This window comes from Erithacus rubecula (assembly GCF_903797595.1).
Source record: "Erithacus rubecula genome assembly, chromosome: 2".
NCBI classification, from domain to species: domain Eukaryota; kingdom Metazoa; phylum Chordata; class Aves; order Passeriformes; family Muscicapidae; genus Erithacus; species Erithacus rubecula.
In genome coordinates, this window is record NC_136685.1 from 27,210,094 (window position 1) to 27,236,630 (window position 26,537).

At 34.6% G+C, this 26,537-nt stretch overlaps 1 protein-coding gene across 6 annotated transcripts in view; it reads left to right on the forward strand.

Moving 5' to 3' along the window:
• ADGRB3 (adhesion G protein-coupled receptor B3) overlaps positions 1-26,537 on the forward strand; it is a 436,843-nt gene that overhangs the window by 157,153 nt on the left and 253,153 nt on the right. For all 6 annotated transcript variants that reach the window (XM_079298882.1, XM_079298884.1, XM_079298880.1 and 3 more), the window contains 2 exons: positions 17,339-17,449; positions 22,599-22,760. In XM_079298882.1, coding sequence (XP_079155008.1) covers positions 17,339-17,449; positions 22,599-22,760 — 273 coding nt within the window. The remainder of the gene's footprint in view (positions 1-17,338; positions 17,450-22,598; positions 22,761-26,537) is intronic.

Here is a 26,537-nt window from a genome sequence, read left to right on the forward strand (position 1 = left end):
CTGCTGTAGCACAGTGCCATTTCCCATTCCTTTCAGATAGCCTGTGCAATCCAACTGGCTCATTTCTTGCATTTTGGCAGTCTTCTAACAGAAAAAAATAGTTTATGCTGTTTAACACACTGTGCTAACTTAAATGTTTAGACTTTGCATAACCACTCCTACGTGAAGTAATTTTGGTATTTCTCATGTGAGTTCTTAATTACAGTTCTTAATGCATAATTTCAAACTAATACTTTATTCTAATCCTGACTTATATCTTAGCAAGTGTAGTTGTCTAAAAGACCTTCAGTTAAAAAAAATGTTTGAAAGCAGAATAAAGAGTATGTAAATAATTAAATAATACAATGCTGGCACTGATATTAGAGAAAATGTCTAAAATAATCTGACAGAAAACTGATTTTTATGTGACTCCTTTTTTTCCTCAAATTTTTTATAGTTTGCCAACCAAGTTTCAATAATCCAAAGTGTTTATCTGGACATGTTTCTGAAACAAAATAAATATTTCCCAATAAAAAAGTAGAAATACTGTTTTATGTTGTAGTTTTTAATACTATTTTCTTTGCAAGAATAGAGCTATTGCCATTTAAGAAACAGAAAATGAGACTTTCAAAACTTTCACTTTTGCAGTTGTAGATCTTCAGTTATTTTACATGTTGTTGATAAACAGATGCATTAAAATTAAATGAAATGCAGCTTGAGCCACCAGCAGGTCTTAAAGCAGCATGATTAACATTGGGTATCCACAGTGTTCAGTACTGTGTCTGAGTCTTTTCAGTATTTCAAGAGTAAATATTCAGCCACAAAACAAGTAATTCTAAAAAAGGAGCAGTCTTTCTGGATGGCTAGAGCATCTTGGTGTACTTTGCTTTACTAATTGAATCTAGTGCCTTGTACATGTGCCTGAGAATTCAGAGAAATTAATGGGTTAGTAGTGACATTTATGTTAATTAATGTGAACACAGGGTGATGCTGGTACATGAAGGGGCAGAAAGAGATTTTAGGTGTACAAACAATAAATTAGGGGGCTGATAGAGTCTGAGCTGGAGGACATGAGGTATTTTCATGGCCATACCTGATAACAAGTAAAACTGTGTACGGCTCAGAGGCTCTTACAAAATAAAACTGACAGCTGGAGAGGATGCAGAGAAAAGTCTCTGAAATTAAGTGATTCTAGAAAACTATAACAGTGTATGAAATGAATGAAATAAATATCAATGGGAGTGAAAGTAAAACGGAGGAATTAAAATATTAAATAAGGGTGGTCTTCCATTTTCCAAAATTTGGTCTACACTGCCTGAGTTGGCTGAGCAACAATTTTCCAATGAAACAAACACATCAATACATGTCACATTTATTAAAAGGAAAGATTTCTAAATGACACAAACAAATCTCAAGCACTACTGCTGGGATGATTGTCTTCTAAAAGAGTGAATAATAAAAACATAAGTAGGAGAAAACAGGCCACCTCTTGTTTTTAAGAAAAAAAAAACTAACAAAACCCTATTTTTGAAAAAAGTCTCTATTTGTCTTTCTTTTTTCTGAGGTCCAGCTTCTCTGCCATGTGCTATATTTCTAAATTAATGTTCCCTTGTGTTTGTTGACTTAGAGAAAAAAGCACTGAACAACTTTATGTTTTGTCCTTTCTAATACTCAAGGGTCATTGCGTGGCAGCTTTCTACAGATGTGAGCATTACTGGAGGAGGGCCTGCCTGTTGTCCTGGTGCAGGAGCTATCCAGACTCCTTTGACAGCCACACTGACTGCCTTGAGAGAAGAGAGGACATTGCTCTCATTTTCACAATCAGATCTGTCTCCCTAACTTTGGTCATCTTGGTCCAAATGAGATTGTTCTTATTCACAAGGAAGACAGTGCTCTCCTGCCAAGCTTGGGTAATCTTGCTGTCTCTATGTGAAGATAACTGGATTCACTAAACTCTATGTAAGCAGGACTGCAAGCCCTTGCTCACAGTTTGTGGACTACTCAGTGGTTGAAGAAGAAAAGGTCTTATTATGGTGCTACAGTGGCATGCACAGATCTCCAGAACCTTGCTGTGCCACAATTGATCAGACTTAGAATAAAATATCTACCACAGGCTCTCTAACAAGCACCCCACAGGCCTCATCTGTCACTAGTTATTTATATCAAAGTGACCTTAGAATGATGTACAAGCAGAAGATGCTTAGGGAACATGATATTGATGATCAAGGAAAATGTCCTTTCACTGTCAGTGGCCTTGGAACAAGCTTCTGGAGGGCAGCCTGGCACTCAGCCTTCAATCTTGCCCTGCAGAGCACTGCACTAAGTCCCATGGCCCCACAGGATCACAGGTCAGCTCCCCAACGAAGTCACCAAAGGAAGCAGTAGCAGTGGAGACAAATCTGTACTATTCACACCTTCTGTTATAAGGCCTTTCCAAAAACTATATGCAGAGAAATCCCATTGAAAGTGTTATGAAGATGCAGAGCATCTGATTAGAAGCAAAAGCTTCAAGAACTGAATTGCTATTTTGCCTTTAACCAGGTCAGAAGAAATATGCCATATTTAATTTGATAGGCTTTGTTCTTTAATTAACATGTTGAATGATCATGGTTTATAGGCTAATAGCTGAAGTTCCTTGTGGGATCAAAAATGCGTCTGTATGTCTGCTTTCAGTTCACTGCAGCAGTTTTGAACAGTAGCAGAATATTTATGAACTCCTACAAACCTTATAGTCAGCTGAAACTCTTTTTTCCTAATGAGAACTGCAGCTGACAAGCAGCAGCCTCAATAGCTTGAACATGATAAGAATTCACAGCCATGAAACAGAATGCCAGGTCTGAAGCTGAATAAGATGACTGGTTTTAGGTACTCACTGTCCTGGTGACTTCATTTATTCATCCTCAGCACGTGCAGAAATTATCAACAAATTCTCTATCAGTACATGATTATATAGAATAGGAACTGTGAAGAGATCCATAGCTTCCAAAGATTCTTAGCTACCATTTCCTACTTGATATAAATTTAGAATTGTTAATTTCTTAACAACCTTAGGGGGTGGTTTGAGCAGGTTCAAAGCTGCTTATCATTTGGTTATTGTCTTTAACATTTTATCCCTCTACATGCTCAATGTAATTATGATTCTTGGATTACATCCCACATAATTATAATTCTTTTATTTCTTTTTTCACTAAGTAAAGTTGATATTATTTTTTATTATAAAGAATCCTAATGTAGGAAGTAATATTTTACTTTTACAGTAAATCCTAGTGTATTTGAATAGATGCAGGTTTTTTTCTTTTTTTTTTTTCCAACTTTATTCACTGATATTATTTCTGGAATAACTGTTTTTTACTTCATGACACAAATATATATGGGGCTGACTTAATTGTGTAACTGAGAAAGGGCTTTGTTTTTAATTAGAATTAAAATTAAAATTAAAATTGTAGCTATAATACAAATAACACAAATAAAGCTATTTTCACTTATTCAAAATGTGGTTTTTACCTGCATTTTCCTTTCTTGCCTTTTGTCTCAGACTCTTATCTTCGTTTACATTATCCTGTAACTCTGGTCTTGAAACAGTTTTTCTTATGAAATAAGTACTTATGAAATAAGTACTTGAAAAATTTCACTTATTGCCCAGGAATTCCCTATTGATACAGTCTCTCCTGCAACATTAAATTTAATGTTTGCCTGTTCCTTTACTGTATCATGTTAAAATGAATCAATATAATCATGTGCAATTTTCTTGACATTTTAAGGAGATGTTATTTAGCTTAGAGATAATAGTAAACAATGATGTAAATAAAATTGTGTGTGTGTATATATATAACCTAGTAAAGTTTTAGTTAAAAACAGAGCAGTTAAAAACAGGTACCATTCATCTTATATACCTTGAGGATGCTCTGAATTAAGTTCATAAACAACCAATGAAATCAGAAGTCCTGATGATTAATTTAGTCTGTCTTCCTCAACCCTATAATCTTCCTGGGTTGAGCAGAACCAGACTGATCCTAATCAGACATGTAAGAATCTGTGATTTCTTTGCTTCTGGAGATACGTGCTTTTAGGGTTTTTTGTTTGTTTGTGGGGTTGCTTTTGTTTTGTTTTGTTGGTTAGTTGTAGTTTTTTCTTCGTCCACTTTTCTGCTTGGCTGATTTTCTTCTTTAGATATTGTTTAGTTAATCATAGGACTGCTACTTTTTCCTCATGTTCTGATGCCTGCAGAAATCTCCTTTCTGCTATACCAAATTCTGTGTCCAACAACTAAATTTCTATTTTCAAGATTTCCAAGACCTATAAGAGGACCTAGTCCTTGCAGCAGTGAGGAGAGAAACCAGAAATAACTCTATGTGAATAATTTCCATCTTATAAGAGTGGTATTTATGCAGATTTTACAAATAATCATAAACATTTCCCAGATCCTCAATTTTTAAGTCTTTTAACTCAGAATTCCTAAGCTATGTTTTGACTACCAGAGTTAGGTAATTTAATAACCATGGAAATAATGCATCTCCCCAACTATTAGTCTCAAGTCCGGAGCTTGTTTTTGAAACAGGTGTAGGATTTAAAATTTGCTTCTACTATAAATACCAGCTAAGGGATTTATGCTTCCTCACACACACAAAAAAAAGAGTTATCTATAGGGTGAGGTGGGGTATTCTTAAGTTTTATTTATGTACTTTGAATAGCATCTTCTTTTCAGACTAGAATTTATGTACTCCTCTATTGCTACAGGCATTCATTGAGAAGAGCACCAATTCACCAGTGGTCCTGTATAATAATTTTATTCTGCAAAAATGTTTTACTATTTTTAATAAATTCTTGCTTTTTTATCAGGCTGCCCAGGCCCTGCCATGAAAATGCTTAAAAGATGTAGTGGCAAATATTCCTAACTACAGTTTAGTATAAACCCAGTGAATACAACCACGACATTTCAAGTCAGTAACAGTGATAGGCCTTGGAATAGGAAGAGAACAGCAACAAGAAAAACACTGTCCCAGCTGGCTCTTTTTGTCCTGGATTATTGCACTGTCTCATTTTTAACACTGGGAATAATTTATTGTGATTACGTTTTTTAAAAACGGCTACATAGAAGCAAATCCAAGCTGACCTCATCATGAATAAGGATTTAGTGGAATCACTCTTTAACTAGCTGCAATTGTTCCTATAATCTAAAGCATTAAATAGTATGGATATGCAGAAGAATCCACATGATCTAACAGAACATAGAGTTAGAAGCTAGAAAATCATTATTATGGGTCTGGCAGTCCTGCTCAAAACCAGAGAAATTAATCTGTCTGGAGCCAGTTCTGCTCACACAGCAGTTATATGCACATTTAATTCTGTTATTTAATTACTTTTGATTTACACTGGCGGAGGTCAAAGTATTGTAATTTGTAGGTGATGTTACTCTAATGTATTAAAACCACAACGTGAGGTAAAATAGAATAGTCTATTCTTTTGATAGTGGCAAATAATTGAAATCCAACATAAGGTGATCAAAACTACATATGTGCTAATTCGGATTACCAGTATAGGGGGCTGTACATTAGCAGTAGTGACTTACTTTTGGACAAAATCTGTTACATAAAGAATTGCTTCTTCATGTCTTTTGGGAACCTGTAATGATTTTTGAAAAGCATAAATTGCATGAAAGGACAAAAGGGGAACATCTGTTCTATGGTCTAGATCGTATACATGTACAGTTGTATGGCACCAAGCCCTTTTCCCAGAGGTAGACCTTGTGCACCCAGGCTATCCTTTGGAGATGTTTTACATATGTTAGCAGGTGAACGTTTGTATAACCATGTCTTGCATCAATGGGTTCTGCTGTCATCCTGGGAAATAAACTGCTCTGACTGCAGATGTAAGTACCTTGGGGCTCCAGAGTCAGTTCTGGCACAGAGCACTCCAGTCAGGCTTTGCAGACCTATTGCTGCATTACTTTCAAAACCTTCATTAAAACTAAAGGCATGTTACTTTTGTAACCTAGGATTCCTTAAACAGGTTTTAGTTGAGTTTGCTACTTACAGATCAAACAAATAATGATTTTTTAAAAATAAACATGTATTTTCATTTGCTGAAAGTTGTTGCTAAAATCGTAAGACTTTAGTCTTGAGCAATACTTTATTCACTCTGAGATGTGAATGAATATCAAGTTGAAGTAACATTTTAAATAAAAATAGATCTAACTTAAATATATCCAGGAAAATACAATTTTTTTTTTTTTCCACAAGATCAATCCAGAATGAGCAGCCTGTATTAGGTCTAAAGCTAGAATTCTTCTTCTGGTCTTTTGAGAACTGCTACCTTATGAACTTCAACATAAGCTTTTCAGCCTACTTAACATGCTCATGATAACATGGTCTTGACCGAATGCTGTATAAATTTTGTGGTCAATATAGTGGGTTTTTTCCTGAATTTTCTGAACTTGTGATCACTGCTTTTGTTTTTGAAGTTACCTGTTAATCATTTGAATGAATATGAAATACATCTAATCTGTTCATTATGGTTGTAGTGTTGGAGCCATGGTCATCTAAATAGACTTACTGTTCTGCTGTTGGTTGGACAATCAAAGTAAGTCTCTAGTGGGCATAATTTAATTTAACAATTCAGAATTTTTTAATGTAAATATTCTACTCTACAAACCTACAGTGGACTTATTTCAGGTAACTTAATAATTAGGATATTTTCAGAGAGCAAACACAAAAGAGGCAAAAGCCTAATTTGAGGCAAATTTGATTTTTTGTTTGAAAATAGCTTTGTATAAAAGCTGTTCTATTGAGCTCTGTAGTGAGCTCATTCTTTTCCAGCCCTTTCTAGGCAGTGGAGTAGAGGCATTTGGAGAGATTTATAGGCTATCTGTGGGCAGATGTGTAAGTAGCACTGTAGATGATTCAAAAAACTGTTTCTAGTTGGGAGCAGCAGGATGAGATTCAAGTCATAAGCCTCTCTTAGAGAGCCATGATACACATCCAGGTCTCTAGCTGTTAAGGGAAAGTCTGATCTAAGTAAAACAAAACAAGCTGCAGACTTGTCCAAAATACATTAGGTATTTTTATGCCCATAAACTACATGTCATTCTGAGAATGCATTTATATAAATTACAGTCAAATATCCCAGAGTGATGAGTATTGCAAACTCTATAGTTCTAAGTCCAGAACTCAACACCTTCACCAAAAAAATCCCTGCTTGCAATCTCAGGATATTCATATATCTTGACTATTGGCATAATTTCCCCTAATGATGGACCATGGTGAGCTAAGACAGCTTTTTGGTAGCCACATTGTATGTTTTGATGACAAGCTGAAATTAATTACATAAGTTGTATCTCATATAGACATTATGGAATAGACACTTCTAAAAGATCCTTATTATTGAGATGTGCAGGAGGAACTCTATAGCATCCACTTCAATTAATCATTGTGGAGGTCAAAAGGTATTGATTGTTACAGTAATATTTTTAGGACATGCATGAGAATTTTTAAGTGATTCAAGTGTATAATATCACCCTAGAATGTAGGAATAATAAAAATACTAAAATCAATTAGTTTGATGATTATTGATGAAAGACAAGCAAGCTCTTCCCATCTCTGAGGATGTATTACTTCCATAGTGTCATCCCCATGATTTTCCCTGGTATCATTCCCTATGAATATCAATGTTGTGTCAACTAGATTGTGTTTTCTATTGCTTTCTAATTTAATCAGTGAAGTGACCCAGAAGGCACTTCGCTGTGACACAGTAGAAATCTCTGACTAGGCTGAAAAACATAATTTAAAAAAGTTTATTAAAAATATGTACGTTTCAAAAACCAGCATTAAAGCAGAGTAATCTATGTGTTTGGTGGACCTGTACAGCATCATTATCATAGTCACACTGATTCTAATGGATTCATCTGCTCAATCCAGTAAACTGCTGTTCCTGTGTTAAGAGTAGTACACCATGATCAGATGGATTATGCCCCTGGAATACATCTCCTCATTTTCTTTTCTTTTTTTTATTTTTTTTATTTTGTCTGTTGATATTTGGTCTGGTGTTAAGTAGGTGAGAAATTAATTCTGCACCTCAGTTGTTCTTTAATGCAGGCTTCAGGGTGAACTTCTGTAAGAGGTGTTTAACACACTGTGCTTTGTTTAGCCCAGATCTGCAGCTGACCAGTTAGTTTGCTTTTACAGAAGCACTTCATGGGCAACACCTGTTAAATAAGCCATGGTACTCTGTGACACTGGCCTGTAGAGTAGGAAGGACAAGTTAGGAGATGCACTGAGATACTTTTTCCATGTGTGGATTATGCAGTAAGAGTGAAGGAGAACATTGAGCTCCTGCCCCAGTGAGATATTTGACTCCTTAAAAACATTATAAGAATTGCTGGGTCTGACTCTGAAATCAGAATTTCAGAGACATAGAAAAGTTATTTTACTAAAGCCAGTGAAAATATCTAATGAAAATCCTGAAATATCTTGGTTCAAGAGATTTTCATTGATAATTTTTGGTTGCATCTCTTGTGTGCTTTCCTACTTAAAATCCCATGCATGTATTTCTGAAGGAAGGATTTAGATTTATTTTAGGATTCAGTTTTAGTTATTTAGCATTGGAACAGGCTGTCTAGCGAAGCGATGAAGTCACCATCCCTGGAAGCGTTCAAAAACTGTGTGAATATGGACACTCAAGGATATGGTTTAGAAGTGAACATCATAGTGGTGCTGGGATGATGGTTGGATTTGGTGCTCCTAGAGGTCTTTTCTGATCTTAACAATTCTTTAATTCTATGGTTCTGAAAATTTTATCTGAGGTTTACATTTGAATCACTGGATTTCTTCTCGTTGTCTTTTCCCATTAAGGTTATTCTGCTGACTAGAGAAGAGTTATTTGTGACTCATATTTAAAACCACAGGTGTCCCATAGGAATTCAAAAAGGATTTATGGCATCATAAGATACCTTTTAAAAGTTTTCCATTTTGAAAACCACTGCAACATCTTTCCTATCAGTGTGCCATACATGGATCTCCCATGATGAACTGAGTGGAATTACATGTTTGAAATTGCATGTGTGTGATCATTAATTTGCGAGTGACAGTCAGCAAGGGCACATACCCTTGTGAACTGGTTATATAAACCTTTTAAGTCAGAGTAGGTCTTCGGTTTGGTGAACACCTAGTGCACCTTCTCAGCTTACAAACTTTAGTCTGCCTGGGTGGAACGAGGCCATTTTACAACAGCCAAGCCTCTTGTCCTTTACTGTTATTCTTCTCTACATAAAATTTAGCAGCCGTTCATGATGTCTGTATACAAAACACCCAGCCTTGTGGTATTGCAAACAACAAAAATGTAATGTGCAAAATTCACATCCAGCAACACTTCTTCCATTTTTTATTATTTTCTCATAAAAACAATTTAGGAGACTTAAACAAGGACAAGAAAATGCTCTTAAAAAGGCAAGCAATATCATTTAGCTTCACCTAGAAGCTTTACCATTCTAAAAAAAATCCACACTCAGTTTAACTGTTCTTAGTGATTATAGTTTACAGTACCTGTTATTTAAAAAACTGATTCTTGTTCCATCTCTTTATGCAGCTTTAAAATCTTTCACAGAGTGTAAACTTCCCTGTCAAAAATTCATAGATAATTCATCTTATATTTTAATGAGTGCTTCTATAATTTAGAAAAGATTAAGCAACCATCTGCAGAAATGTCTGTGGTAAATAGTTGCAGGGCAAGGAAATAGTGTAGATGTCCTTGTGAGTCCTGCTTTCTGCATTTAATTATTTTTCAGTCTTTCTAGAACAGAAAATAAGAATTACTGAATTCAAGAATAGCTAAGGAAATTACAGTTTATTGTCAGTCATCATCTCTTGACTTTTAATTGTACAGAACAATAAAGAGGCACATACTAGCCTGTAAGTAATAACTATGTAGCTTGCTGCAGGAAAGAGAGTGTTTATATAAAAATGATGCCATTCTGAAATAACTCCTGCACTGGCTAACCATATCAGCAATTCAATTAGTAAATATATGACAAATGCAAAATACTTAATGCAGAAGTAAAATAATATGAAATATAAAGAAGAAATGAAGATACTGAATTATTATTATTATACCATTATTTAAATTTTTAAAGGCTACACATGAATAAGTTATTATAGTAGAAACAGTAAAATGGTGAGAATACTACAAGAGAATGCATTAAGTCTTTCATTTAAAAAAGCAAAAATATATAAAGGTAAACCCTGTGCTTTCATTCTTTAATATGTTATTACATCCATGAATCTTTTGAGAGAACAATATGGAATATGAGACAATAACGTAACACTGAATTTACAGGATTTAAATATTAAACTTGAAAATGAAAAATGCTTTTTATCAGTACTAGTAATTTTACTTGAACACAAACTTTTCGGGATAGTTTACTAGGGAAATATTTGAATGGGAAAAATGTGAGCTACAGAGCATCTTCTGCCTACCTGACCATGATAATTACAAATGTCAGATTTGTAGATATAAAAAGGGGTAAACCTGCAGTTGGGCTTCCATCCACCCCTCCTTTTCCTCTTTGCTTAGTTATGATCCCTCAAAGCACATGTAAAAACCGGCTACCTGCTATGGTGACATTTTCCATTAATTTTGAACAGGTATGAGTCTCTTCACTAGGTTTTTACGCTCAGTTTCTCCTGCCTAGGTGATTAGCAACTGGGACCAGGAAGGCAAGTAATAGAGTTTGCATTGTTTTAACATTCTCTGCACATTTAAACTAAAGAAATATTACATCTTTGTGATATTCTTCAATGATCAAATCTGCAACCATAAATAAACAGATTGAGATCCCACTAAAGATAATGGCTGGCCAAGAGAGTCACTGCAGAGATGCACAGAGAGACAGCAGATTGCATTGCCATGAGAAGTCTAGCTCCTTGGGATTTGTGATATCATTTATATTTTAATTCAGCAATATTTCATTTCTTATTTCATTTCTTATGTCATTAAAAATACCAGCAGTAGTATTAATCCAAAGTTATGTCCTAGGAGTAAATGGGTCTCCCTAGAGATGAATATAAACTAATTACCTTTGCACAATATGTTGACTGTTTAGAATACATAATTAACTTCCCTAATTTTTTGAGAGATGAAAGAGTGCATACGTGTATGTATTAGGATATCTCTGTGTGCAAGAGAAAGGAAATCTTGCATCTAATATCCTACAAATGCTTACCTGTCTTTTACTTGATAAAATGCAGTAATTTAGTACAATTTAAAAAATATGCTGTGTTAGTACAAATGCTTTTGCCTTTCTGTATAAATCACTGTTATAAAATCCTTCCCATGTTTTCATGAGTAATAGCATATTTTTCTCACTGTGTTCATGAATACAGCTCAGTTCAGATCTTAATTCACTCCAGTGAGAGAAATTATGCCATTCAGTTTGAAACGGATCAAAGCTCTTCTATTCTGTTTTGGAGAGCCAAAAGGAGACTTTCTATGGGACCAGGATCTACGTAGGAAGTAAGCAAAGGCTGTTTTAAGAACGTTTTCCACATTCACTAAGAAGAGGTTCCCATGGAAATCTAATTCAGCTAATAGTTACGTTACCCTTTTGGCAACTTGCCTGCCTCATGAGGAAATATCATTTTAAGGGGTTCCCATAGAAAGCTATAGCTTAAATCTGTACTGCAGAGTGATGGTATTCACTAATGCCCTGAAGCTCTGTGTCCTGCCAATGCAGCATTAGAGAACAAGTGCTTCCTTGTGGAGCTTGGGTACCCTGCTACTGTGAAGCAGTGCTGGAGGTAGGGAAGAGAACTCTCCTCAGATTTTCTTCTCTCATAGATCTTACTGTAAGGGGGGAAAAAACAGAAACACAAAAAAACCTTCGCAACTTGTGTTTTATTTATTTTGGATGCTTTGTTGGGGTTTTATTAATCTTCAGTCCTACAAAAGAGGAACTAAAAATAAATAAGGAAACAAAAACCCCTCAGTGCATTGAATGTAGTGACAGTTTTTTTATGTATATATATGAGAGATAATTTTACAGTTAAACAGAAAGTCACTGCTTCTCAAATCAATGTAGAATTGTGCTTCTAAGTCAACACACATTCTGCCATCTAGTGACCAGAAGAAATTGTACTGACCAGTTGCCAATGTGATGAGAATCCCCAAGTACTGCTACTGCTGTGTATCTTTGTGGGAAAACCTATAGAATGGTCTGAAAGCAAATATGCAGAGAACTTTTCCAAGCTCCTGAAAGTCAGAAATTTTTCAGATCTACTGAAATTAGTTAATTTCAGTAACTGAATTGGATTTAAACAAACAGCCCAAAATTTGATTTAAACAAACTGATTATTTTTAAATTTCTGCAGTCTTCTTTCTTCCTTTCCCCCTCTCCTCCTTCCCCTTCACCAGGGACTTACATTAGCATTTTGCATAATTTCTGGGAAATATTTGTATGTTAGCATAGAGAAGATGCTGTGTTACAGCATGTGAGACAGTTTGCATTATTGCACATTCTGGCTGCAAGACCTATTCTGTTCATTTCGTAGTCAGGAGTAAATGAAAACTCTCATTTGGCTAGTTACAGTTCAGAAGTGGGTAGGATAGTATGAATCACACTGCTGGAGTGCTGTGGGTGAAAGAAGATGACAGTCACTTTGGGGAGTCGACTGCCTCTTCGTGCTTTTAAGGTTCTGAAAAGCTTTCAGGAAACTGCTCTTACTTTCCAGGCAGTTCTGTACAATCTGATGACACTCAGCAACTCTCAGAAGTACTTTGACATTGTACAAGTCCTAAGGGGGTAACCCTAGAGGTCTCAGAATCACTTTTTTATTTTTTTAGTTCATTCATGATGTCATCACCAACTTCTATGATGAAAAAGGCTTTTTATATTAATGCCAGTGTGTCCTGCACCATAAATAGCACAATTCATAGATGGTACATCATGATACATTTGCATTGTGAAATTCCCATTAAATGTGATAAAAAATAGCCATAAAAGCCAAAGCAACATGGATTATGTCATCTGATTACTAGGATAGATATGTAACAAATATATGAGTTACATAGGATAAAATAGGATAAAACAGCCTACGTATAAAATCTGATTGATATTTACCTTAATTTTAAAGTATATCCACTTGTCAAAAAAGCAAAGACTAGCCTTGGTGAGTAGAACATTTCAAAGCTGGTATGTTTCTTTTGTATTTATCAGTTGTCCTAGTTTGCATTTTTACACTGTTAACAGATTTTTTTCTTCTTTATTCCTACAGAGAGCACATGGCACCTCTCTTCTCTCCTAAAAACGTACACCTACACTGGCTGCAAGATTTTAGCTTCTCCTTTAAAAACTAAAAAGGTTACTTAATAGGAATAAAAATTCACATAACATAACTTAACATAACAAAGCAATAAAGATAAAGCCAATGGGACTAGTGTTAAGAGGTGTAAATAATACGAAATGGTAAGCTTTGGAACTGCCATTTTTTTACTGTCCTAGAAGGCATGGAATTATTACATACCTCAGTTTATATGTAAAATGAAATAATGGAATCAGATAAACATTTAGGTTGGAAATGCCCTCCAAGATCATCAACCTTTGACCAAACACCACCATGCCAACTAAACTATAGCACTAAGTGCCACATCCAGTCATTTTTGATCCATCCTGAGATTGTGACTCCACCACCTCTCTGGGCAGTCTGTTCCAATGCTTAACCAAATGATACATCACATCCATATTAAAATATTTGCATCACTAAAATACTTTTAAGTATTGATCCATTATGAGCAGCTGAGGATTGATAAAATAGGCATTCTGTTGCAGTGACCCCTTGTACTTCCATAGCCACCTAAGGAGCACTGACAGCAGAGTATTTTATCAGACAAATAAACTTCAGGTTTTCTACTGCAAATATCGAGAATGTGTTATGATTCGTTGTAAGTCTTGGTCTGGTTAAAATGATTCAAGGTTCCCCGTAATGCTATTTTTTATTTACATTTTGAAGTATTTATAGGTTTTATCTTCATGCTGTGTAGATTATAGCATTAAAAATGTAAGAAAAAGGCTTAAACATGTTTCCAGGCCTAACTCAGAGTCACTGTCAATTTCTGAATTAGACCATGCATCTATTTGTTGCTGAAAGAATTTGCTTTCCCCCTTATTTATTGAAACAGTATGATTGCTATCAGTGCTTGAGGTAAAATCAGAGACAAACTGTCCTGTTTCACCCAAATAAAATTTAGGACAGACATCACCAAAAAAATCTCTTCAGAAACCAATGTCTACAAAAATACCTTCTTCTGAGTTAGAAAACTTATTTTCAGCAGCAAGAACTAGGTAAGACGAGTGGGAATGATAAAAATTAATTTAATCAGAATGTCAATTCACATATCCGGTATTATATCCAAATATCAGGTCTTGAACCATGCTGACTTGACCTTGCAGGACACCTCTGCCAGATACTGCCTACATTAGGATGTTCTTACCACCTTTTCCACACAAACAGATCCTTGAAATTACTGTGCCATTTAGTCATACTCTAGGCTGACTTAAAATGCTTTCAGAGCCTAGAAAGCATATAGATACTGCTTTTTTGCGAAGTATTGAGGTAAAAAAACTGCATAATGGGTTCACTTAGGTTTATTACCTAGGATCTGAAAATGAAAGAAATTTTAATTCTATTTAGTATTTATTGTAAACTTAAATAAGGTATTATATTTAAAAAATGCTTCATAAAAATGCATTACTCTTAGGCTTCTTAGATTAAAAACTATTTGAGACCATTTTTGTACTTATAAACAGAAAGTGGACATTTCTGATCCTGTTTAAAAAAATGTACTTGACCCTTTTTTATTTTCTCATGAGGCCTGAATTGTAATGAGGCTTCACCCATGCCAGTACATTGCATTTCCTGGTACTGCTTTTGTTCTCATGTGGCATTTAGTTAAGTACTTCAGCTGAATATGAAAATAAGAGTATTGCATAAGTCTGGTCCCATTTTTTTGACAAAACTTAAAAAAAAAATATTTTTATCTGGGTAATGAAAAATTTATCTTTAATATATACTTGCTGTAGAAATGTTTAATATATCAAAGGGAGATTAGCTGAAAAGTGCATCTCAAAGACCATCAGCAATAGTTGAAGTGAATTGAAAATGTGTTGTTGCTTAAGTGGAAAAATGAAAAAAATGAGGCATAATAATCATGCTCAGTGATATTTGTAACTCCATTGTTGTGGCTGGAGCTACATCAGGTATTATCTACAATGCAGAGAACTGATCTCCCAGACATCCCTTTGCCTCTTCACCAGCAGTCTCTGACCTGCAGGACACTGCCCACACCCAGCACAAGTTGCTGCAGGACTGGGACCAGAACATCCATCACCTCCCTGTATGCCTCTGGAAAGCCTTCCTCTAGCAAAGGTCTCCCATTATTGCACTCTGCAACTTAAAAAGCAGAACTAAATCTTCTGCAAGAATGGTGCCATACCCTCTAAATTGCCTGACAAGCAGAGATCATGCAGGCAGCAAACTCAGAGTACACTTGCCTTGCTGTGACAGCTTCTTTGGGGGAAAAGCTGTGAAAAGTCTCCTGCCATTACCATGTTATTAATTACAGTTTAAATGTGTCATCTGTACTGCACCTTGTAAAAATGGTAAAAATATTCTAATCATAATTTGCATTAGAATATTGATGGTAATAAGAGATTTTCCACAGAATAAAAAGCTTTCTTAAATCAGAGGAGCTGTAGAAGAGGTGTACTTTTAATTTATTAATAAAAATTTTAACATGCATATGTATATATACACATACATATATATTTTATATTTTCATGTGTATATATGTATATAATTTAATTATCTTTTACATTTATTTCTGGGATGTATTAAAATGTTGAATGTTTAATCTTCAAAATATATATTTAATTAATTATATTTTCAAATATTCTCTTTAGAATGTGAACTGCATTGCTGTTCTCAAATGAATAATTAAATATGTATTTTAAATGGTTCTACTAATGAATATTTACAAACAGAAATGCTAATTTGGAGAAATACATTAATAGTTTACTAGAAAGGAAAAATCCTCTTTCTTCTGATTGACCTCTTAAAAATAAGTATACCTTTTATTGTTTCTTTAAATAGAAATTTTAATGGTTTTAATGTTTTATCAAGACAATGTGTTTGCAAATAATATTTATTAGTGATATTTACATCTCATATAATGTTTTGTGCTTTTTGAGGCAGAAAGGTAAGTTTTATTCTCTTCATACCTTTACAAATTGGGGAGAATTTTGAATTTGCAAGGTAATCTTCCAGCAGAAAGTTATTTTTAATGCTTATGTTGCTTGTGTTTCAGACACTTTCTGCCTCATCAGAAACTTTATGATTGTAGTTGAAGTCGTTTCAAAGTTAACCCACATTTCTCAGCACACGCTTCCTGAATTAGAGTCCCAGTTTAGTTTTTTTTACAGAATATTTAGCACTGAGCTGCAGACAGCTGTGTGTGCCTGGGAGGATCTCATAGGGAACTGCGCTGAAGACACAGCAGTCCCTCTCCAAGTGCAAAAGATTTTTTGCATTTCATTATAGAAATGAAAAGTGGAGCTAAGGTAGAAATCTAGGAGGTTTGCACAGGACAAGAGAGGGTAAATGACAGCAGTGATAGCAGGATAAACATCTAAAGCACACTCGTCTCCCACACTCTGGGCCTTGATGTCACTGATTTTCATAGGTTTTCCCATTAAAATCAATGTGGAGAGTAAGATACAATCTGTAGTCTTTTTAACTGAGAGGTTTCAGGAAGGAAACCTCTCTGATCACAAGCACTTGTTCTGCTGTATTCAGCCCAAAAATTAACGAGTTAATTGGCTAAATTTTTGTAATTTCCTATTGCCACCATTCCCAAAGATGACTTGTTATCTATATTGAAGGCTTCATCAGCCTGAAAGATGAGTGCAGAAATAGAAGTCCTCTGGAGGAGCAGCAGGCTCTGCCACAGAACAGCAATGCTTAACACTGTCACAGTCATTTCCTGGTGTGGTTTGCACTGATTTAAAACAAAGGAATAGAATGTCTGCATTTGAATAACTGTTTTTGTCCTGTGTCATACAGCTGATTTATAGTATGTGTCACTACATTGAATGTTGGTTCATAAAATAAAATCATATTGGAAAATCTGCAGACATAAATTTAAGTATTTCTTGAAAGCTGAGTGTAGCAAAGTTAAGTTGATGTTAACTGCCATGATCACTTGCCTGACTCTTGCCAGCAACTTCCAGGTACGTTTAGGAACATATTGCATGAGACAGTATGTGACTTTTGAGAAATGTCTACACACAAGCTTTCATAAACCTTTATTCTGTCTTTAGAATTTGGAATGATGGGAGATCATACAATTAAAAGTCAGCGACCTCGATCTGTTCATGAGAAAAGGGTCCCTCAGGAACAAGCTGATGCTGCTAAATTTATGGCACAAACTGGTAATACATCAGTTACATTTTTTCTATTTACTGTTGTTAATTTTAGCAAGACCACTGCATGTTTCCATAATCTTTTGCTGCATATTTGTCAGTTTTCTAAGCTGATACTTTTTTTGAATCATTTATTTTTTTTTCACCAGTTAAAGTCCATAAATAAAGTAGCTAAGTATTAGGTAGATCATGCAAAAACATGCACTGTGAATGTGAATACTGAATCATTTTGTGTAAGCATGAATTTCTTTAGTAGTAAAAGCAGTTTCACGTACAAAACACAGGACAGGTCACTGTGACATGTTAACTTTTTTTTCAAAAATGTTAAAGAACATGCTTCAAAATTTCTTTATAAATAGACTGTCTAATCCCAGCTTTAGGCATTTATCAAATTAATTCATTACTGGGGTGACTTTAATGTGCATGTGTTGAGTATTTACTATCTTTGGCCCAGCACGATGCTCTCTTCTCTAGTTTCCAGATTCATAATTGCTAAATGAAATTGGCCGTAAGTAGTTTTTAATTGAATGTGCAAATTATCTAACAGTTTTTCATCTAAAACATGTTTTCTAATTTTGTTTGAGCAACTTCATCTTTATCTAAGGATACCAAGATGATATTGGAAACCTGGAACTGAAGTAATTAAAAACAAATAGGCTGATTAGCCTGTTTACCAACAGTTACCACAGCTGTCTTTGAGGTCAATGATAAAATTTTAGTGGTGAGTTGAATTAAGCTGTCATACACCAAAAATACTGCTCATTTTGACTTCAATAATGAACCATGTATCTGTTGGTAAAAGCTAAGTCTTTATTGGTACCCTATACACTCCATTCCAGTAAGTTGCTGAGTTGAAAATCTTGTGCCCCATAATTTTTGTATGGGTTTGAAACAACTTCCTCTGTATTCCATAGTAACTAACCTAGAAGATATGCCTGCATCAGTTGTACATAATGCTTCCAGTTTTTATGCACTTCAGTAAAAGAGCTGTAGTTGCTTCTGGTTATGTTGCATGTTGACTTCCTTAGTGGCAGGGTGCTTTACTTAACAGATTTGAAGAAATCAATATATTAAGCAATCTAAGTACATGCATAGCCAATCAGTGTAGATCTGTTTGATAACAAATTTAGAATGGGAAAAAGTCTGTTTCCCTTGTATTAATCTATAGGATTGCTTTTATGGCTAACTCCCAGATACTACTGTAAGAAAATGCAGTGGAAGAAGGGAGCCTAGAATTCTCTAGGTCTCCATGCAGTTTTTGTTTAGGAAAGTAGAACTTATCACTTACATACCTAGCTCAGACATATAATGTTAGTTGCTTACTACATAGAATAACACCTTTGCTTTTATGCTGCTTCTTGAATTCATACAATTACTCAAAAAATCAGTAGAATTATCTGGGTTTTTTCCCCATATAAATCCCCCAAACTTTAATAATATCATGCAAATCTTGTATTTGATAATTTTTAGTCATGCGTTGCAGTGCATCTGTTATGGGTGTTGGAGAGCTGCTTTACAAATGCAGCACTTATACCATCACCTTCCAATACATTGTGTGAGTGGAGTGGGAGATGAACGTTCAAAATTATACAGGATTGGTTTCCAAGGTCCTGTTCTGAAAGCATGTGAGATGTATGAGCATATAAATTTAGATGCCAAAATTTGGGGTAATCTATATTATTCATGCTGCAGGTTAACACATTTTAAGTAATACTTGTGCTCTTTCTGGACATACTAATTTTCATCTCTCCATTTTGTTTTTCTTTTGTAGTGATCGTTGCATATTTTCTTCACCTGTAATGCATTCATTTTTCTTGCAATAAAATTATTGTGATATCTTCCTATACTGATTCATAAGGTTTTTTTCTAACATATCTATGTCATTAATTTGCCCACTAAGAAATATTAATAGTAATTACTGAGTTTATGGGGTTTTATATTTTAAGCCTTGATATTTTATTTTGTGTAATAATAAAGTAGATACAAAAGTGCAACAAAATATTTGTATGTTTTTAAAAGGCAGAGAGCTAGGAATAGAGAAATGTCCTGGAAAAGATCTATGAAAAGCATTTAATACTGTTAGAATTATGTACTTAATCCACCAAATTTTGCTGGAAATTGAAGATATTCAAATTGTGATATTAAAATACGCATTTATCTGGTTTCGGAGAGTATTATGAGGCAGCAAAAACATTTATTAAAAAATACTGTGTGAATAATTTCTTGTTCTATATTTGTCATTTTATGTGTTTGGACTGATCCTTCCCTTAGGTGTTATGGGATTTAGAGAGTATAATGCAGGTAAGTTTTACACAGATCAATGAGGCCTTCCATACAGTAAGTTATCTTTCCTCTTATGTGTCAAGCATCAGGGGAGAATGAGAGTTTGGTAGCTTGCTAAGAGATAATTTGAGATTGTATGTTTAATATGATTAATATAAAAATTTTTAGAGTTCTCTAACAGAAAACAAGAAGGTAAATAAAAAGTAGCCCTTTCAAAGTTTTGATTTCAGAAAAGAAAAAAAATGGGTAAGAGAAATGCAGTCAATAGAAGATATATTTGTGGATTATGTACTCAACATAGATTTATTCTAGAAAATATAGCAGTCTTTACATGCTTAAATTAAAATGGTAAAATAACAATGACATATATATGTGAAGATATTTCCCTTCTTTTAAATCTTTTAAAATAAGTAATAATCATTCTGAAAGCAATACAAAATACTCTAAAAATTTAAAAATTACAAAAAAATCAGTGTATTCTATAAAAGGAAGCAAAGCAGCTGGTGAGATAAGTGTGTTCTTTATTTTGTCTTCATTTTGCTCTTTTTGCACTTTGCAGCATGTTAATATGGAGGATCTCTCTCCAGCAAATGTTAAAGCCTTCTTTACATACGATGATGTATATCAAGAAATAATGCCTTTTGTGATTGGACAGTACATATATTCTCAGAACTTCTAATAATTAATACTAATTTAAAAATTCACTCAATGCAGTCACACAACAGTCTGACAACAGTCTAATAATCATGTTGCTGCTATTTTCCATCATATTCTGAGTGTTAAGAGTAACATTTTTATCACTTTAGGATATTAAAAAAAAAAAAAAAAATTTTAATTTCTGTATTTTATTAGCTGTGCACTCTCAACATATCTGTATTGAATATTGATGATTTACCCTAAGTATATATAATTGTTTTACATAATGAGAAACATCTTGAGAAAGAGTTTAGACTTTTTCTGCTATTTGACCCTTTATCTAAAGCATTTTAACAAACTTCAAACATGTAGGAGAAATAAAAAAGTATTACCCTAGAAACCCACAGTAATACAAATCTTTTTACCATGCATATAGGGCTTATAGTATGCATTTTATAATTGTGAATGTCTGTATACATATTAAATATGCTTAGCATGCTATATCACTAACTGAACCAAAGCCATCTAACTGCCTAATCAAAGTGCTAAATTCATGTCACAAGAACTATTAAAACAATAATCAGTGATTTTTTTTTTCATTTTTTTCACTTAACAGATAAAGAAAAGGACTACAAAAATCACTGGTGAATTTTTGTGTGTAGAAAGCTCATAATTTTGTGGTTTTCCATAGAAATTTTTAGAATTTCATAGTATTTCATTAAAAACAGAGGGCTTTGTATGCTAGTTATAAAATATTCTCTCTTTTTACTGAATAAGTAGCACTTTTTCTTTTTTTTTTTTAAGTGTTGAATAGTCTCAGAATTGAATCTTAGAAGTCTAGCAGAAATAATCTCTTTGCAAAGGTTTCGTGCTTGACCTCTGGGGAAATAAAAAACAACCAAAAGAAACACAGCTTGGAGAGATTCACAGATCCATGCTACAAAGCAGAGTTTGATGAAATAGTATGTCATTTACTGCATTCTTGGAAGATAGCACCAGAATATTCCTGGTTTGCAGATAATCCCTTGATTGTGATCGGTATCAAAACTTTTAGAAGACTAGAAGTGGACTGAGATAACTTAAATTTCAAGCAAGCTCTTCAAATCTGTAGATTTTATCATGCTACTGTTTTTAAAACAGAAAGTCACATTTGTTTTAAAATTGCTTATACTTTAAAATCAAGCATCCAATAAGGGTTTTAACTGCCATTTTACATTACCTGCTGATTTTTAAAAGAAAAAGCTAAACATCAATGCACAATTATTTACTGAAAATGTTCACTGAGGTATATTTATATATTTACATTATTTTTGCATTTGCTTTCTGAAAATACTCAAGGGATCTATTTTTTCTGAACAGGAATTCCTTTGGGAAAGGAATTCCAGAATTGTGTGTACTACAGCTGTACATGAGAATTAAATTCAAGCATTCTTTGCAGAGCATCCATGCAAGGAAACTTTATGCATTACTTGCTTAAAAAAAAAAATTATATTCTATCTCTCAGAAATTTTTAAAAAAAATCCTCTTTTCTAATATACAGTATTAATAAATCCCATCTGACATATATTCTGAATATAGTAGTATGTATTATGTGTAGTAATGAAGTGTTGTGCACCCAAGAATTCAGCATACCTGTGAGTCAAAAGCAAGGAGTAGATCTGTGCAGTTTCCATCCTACATTTCAGGATAAACTTTAGCAAACAAAATATTTTTTTCTTTCTCAGGGCACTTTTTTCAAATGCTATATAACTGCTGAAGAAAATGGTAGGAGTTGGCCTGTCTGTTTTGTTGGTTTTTTTTTTCACTGGAATTCACTTACTGGTAGGGCTCCTTAAACTGTTACTGAGCCTTAATTCTAGAGGGATAAGTATAAATATCAAAGATAAATCCTTTGCTATTATATAAAAAGAGTTTTGTATGTACTTACAGAATCCTGAGAGTAGTGTTTCTGAAGTGTTGAAGAGCAGTAGTTCTCATAAAGTTGCAAATGATGCTAAGACATCAAAGTGTTCCCCTCTGACAGGCATTATGTGATTGCAGCATTGTAGGTGTCTTTGTTTTCTATTCATTGCACATTTTCACAGCTGCTTTACTCCATAAACCTTTAATATTTATATTGGTGTGGTACTTTTTCCTTTGATTTATAAAAGCAGATGATAATGATCTTCAGCAAAAAGAAATAGTATAATTAATACTTATGTCTATATTCATGTTTGTTTGTTTGTTGTCTTGAATACAGGTGAATCTGGTGTTGAAGAGTGGGCCCAGTGGAGTACGTGTTCAGTTACTTGTGGTCAAGGGTCGCAGGTGCGAACCAGAACTTGTGTATCACCTTACGGGACACACTGCAGCGGCCCTTTAAGAGAATCAAGGGTTTGCAATAACACTGCCCTCTGTCCAGGTAGTGTTAGCAGACAATAAATAAAATTGTGGATGTTTTTGAACTGTATAGTGATAAGAATTTGAAACTATAATTTTTTTATTATTATTATTCTTAACATGGATTTCATAGAGGCATTTCAGTTAAAGCAGAGAATTGCAATTCTATTCACCTGTGAATTTTTTTTCATGTAGGTTATTATTTTTATTTTCAGAACTGTCAAGATATGGAACAAGAGCACCTTCTTTTCTGACAGTTGCTTTTTTTTTTTTTTTCAAAAAGTCTATATTCTCTCATTTTCACTCAGAAAAGACAAGGTAGCATGAGTGCAATGACAAACTAGGGAAGAGATCCAGATCATGAATACATTAAGGAGCAGAGACTAATTAAGAGGGTGGGTTAACATATATTATTTGACACTGCAATTGTTTTACCACTTAGAATACTCTCTTCTAGGCAATGAGCCAGACAAAGTTCTATGCACAGTTATGTCTTCATGGACTTCCCTTTACATTGTTCTGGCAAGAAAGGGCAACAGCTACCTATCAAAGGAAAAAAAAAAGATCAGACAAAAGTAACTCTCTTACATCTGACACATGGTAAAGGTCATCAGTGTCTTGCATCACAGTTTTCCTACTCCTTTTGTCTGAGAGATCTGGACATCGTTGGAGTTCAGCAGTAGTTATACACTAAGGAGAAGAGACAGGCATATTCAAGTTAGCTGCTGAAAGGGCACATCTTTCTTTAGACTCTACCTGTGGATCAAATTTATCTATGATGGGAAGAAAAAGGGAACGCATATGCCCCATGACTACATTATTTTTCCTCTGCCATGACTGAAATTTAAAAAAAAAGAATATACTATATACCATCTTTCAGATATAGAAATATCTCAGGTCTCTGTAACATTTGATCCCAAGAGGGTGGTGAGCCATCTTCAGCTTCTGGAGAAGCTCAGTACATTTTTGAAGTAAACTAAATTGTCATACACAGAGAAGTATTGCACTTTATCTCACTGAGCAGTAATATGTAGAATTCAACTCTAATGCTGTTACTATGTGTTGAAAAGTAGCCAATGGGAAGTGCATGTGACCCCATCAGAGTTTGTGTATCAGCATTATAAGCATTTAGGGAGCTTCTGTAATGGAAAGCAGCTTACAAGACTGTCTCCAGGTAATGCACGATAGTAACAAGAATTGCTCTCAACACCTAATGCTTTTCTATTGTGCTTGAGTTAAGCAATTCACATGAAATTTTCTAGTATTTCAGAGTAGAAATACCTAGTTAGAACTGTATTATAATACTTCAGAAGTGGTAAAATTTTACATATGGAAGTGTTTCCACACAAGAATAGGAGGTATTTCTAAAACAGAGTAGCTTAGATTGTGCCAGAAGTGGGAAATACTGCAAAAGAACTCTCAAGTACAAAAATAAGAAGTGAAAGAGGGGAATTATAAAAGAAATGAACAAACACTGCAAACAATCAAAGATAGATTTAAATATTCATTCGAAGCTGTGTGAAGAATGAACATGAAAACATAGTCTATCTCTCACAATGAGTTCTGCCTGATTCTTGCTAATTAGTATTAACTAAGAAGAGGAAAGAGGATTAAATCACCTAACTTTCAGAATTTTATCTTCATTCTCTCCAGAGAGAGATATGAAGTTTTCATACAAAAACAAAGAAAAGAAAGTTAATTCTTAGATAAGAAATGGTCAAACAAACTTATAACAATGCTCATCCCAAAACAGTGCTCAATATTTCTCACAAAGGAGATGTTTCTTTATATCCTCACACTTCGGGATCCAGCTTTTGTTTCTAGATACCCAGTATGAGCAAAAGCTACAAATTCTTAGCATCTACATTTTTCAGTTCACCACAGATGATTCTGATAATGTCTGTGTATCTTGAGTTACCTTTCGTAAATAATTAGTCTTCTGGGCTTAATCTTGCATATTGTTCCATACAGTTACAATAACCTTATTAATTTATGTTGTTCTCTGTCTGACTACAGGGTCATGACTCTGTAGCAGTGTTCAAGATTAGCAATTTAGAAATATACTTGTCCTAGGCACAGCTCCATTAATTTTTCAAACATCCCTTTAATTATTAGCCCAAATATCCTCTGTCCTCATTCTATTATGTATCCTGACTCAGAAAGTTGCACAGTTCAGGATTATCCCTGCTCCATCCATAAAAAATACACAGTCCGTACATGAATGTATTTAAAACAGACATTTGACAAAATGATTAGTAAATTCAGGGGTGGAATTGTCAGAGCCAGAATGTTTCCTAATCAAAAAGTTGCCCCTTGAACATAAAAAAATATGCAGAATGACCTACTGTACTTCATGCATCTATCTACAGGCTTCAAAGGAACCTGTTAATCTTGCAAATACTAATGTAAAGCTTTTGGACTATTTTTTCAATTGCCTTTAGATATTCTTTACATACACTTTAACATATTTTATATGCTGTCCAAGATACTCACTGGAATGTTAGAGAACATATTTCTCTCTGATCTCAGTGTCCTGGAAAATTTGGAAAGTGGGATTCACCAGCTTCATATATACGTATGTATTGGAACAGAACTTTAAATTTCAAAATAGTATTACCGATCGTTCAAGCAAAATAATGAAGGAAACAGTTTTTACCTAATTTTTGGATTATTTATATTTATTTCAGACTAATACTATTCTAGAGAAGTGCAGCATAGTAGACAACAAAACAGTAATTTTTATTGTCACTGGTTCTATTGTGAGTGGGGGCACCTAAAGATCCATTACTGCAGTACTAGTAATTCATTTTAGTTTAGTGAATAATTTCTAACACAGCTAAAACAAGGGGAAAGAACATGGGATTTCCTCACCTGAAGATCATCTCAGCTTCTGTTTCTCCTTCTCCATTGCCTTCAACACCTTTTGCCACAAAATTTAGCTGTAGCTGAGCATTTTCAGGTAGTTTTACTTACCTCCTTTTTTCCAGCAGGGCCTGACAAAAAGCTCATCTTTCTTAGAGGCCCCCTTTAAGGCCATAATAAGGTCTCCATGGAGACCTCCTTTCCAGGCTGAACAGCCCAAACTCTTCAATCCTGTCTTCATAGGAAAGATGTTCCATCCCTCTGATCATCTCTGTTGCAGTGCTCTGGACCAGCCCCAACAGGTTCATGTCTTTCTCTGCTGAGGATCCCAGAGCTGGATTTAACACTCCAGGTGGGGTCCCACCAGAGTGGAGTAGAGGGGCAGAATCTCCTCCCTCTCCCTGCTTGCCATGATGCTTGTGCTGCAGCCCAAGACATGTTTGGCTTTCTGGGCTGCAAATGCCCAGTGCTGGCTCAGGTCCAACATCACATTCACAAGCAGCCTTAAGTCCTTCTTTGCGGGGCTGCTCTCAATCCCTTTATCTCCCATCCTCTGGTGAAACCAGGTTGCCCCCAGTCCATGTGAAGGACCTTGTTGAACCTAATTATTATTAAGCATTTACATGGGCCTGCTTCTACAGCTTGTCTGGATAAATCTCTCTGGATGACATCCTGTCCCTGAGGTTTGTCAGCCACACCACTGAGCTTGGTGCTTCACAAACTCGCAGAGAGTGTGTTCAATCCTACTGTCTGTGTCATTGATGAAGGGAGTAAACAGTACTGAACCTACCTGCATCATGTCAATGGCCACAGTATTTTTTCAGTATCTGTTCAATTTAAAGCTGAACAAATCAAAAGCATTTAAACCCCAATAAAAATATCACAAGATATGTTTGTAGGATGAAGGCCAGCACAGCCTAACGCCTCCTTCCACTTC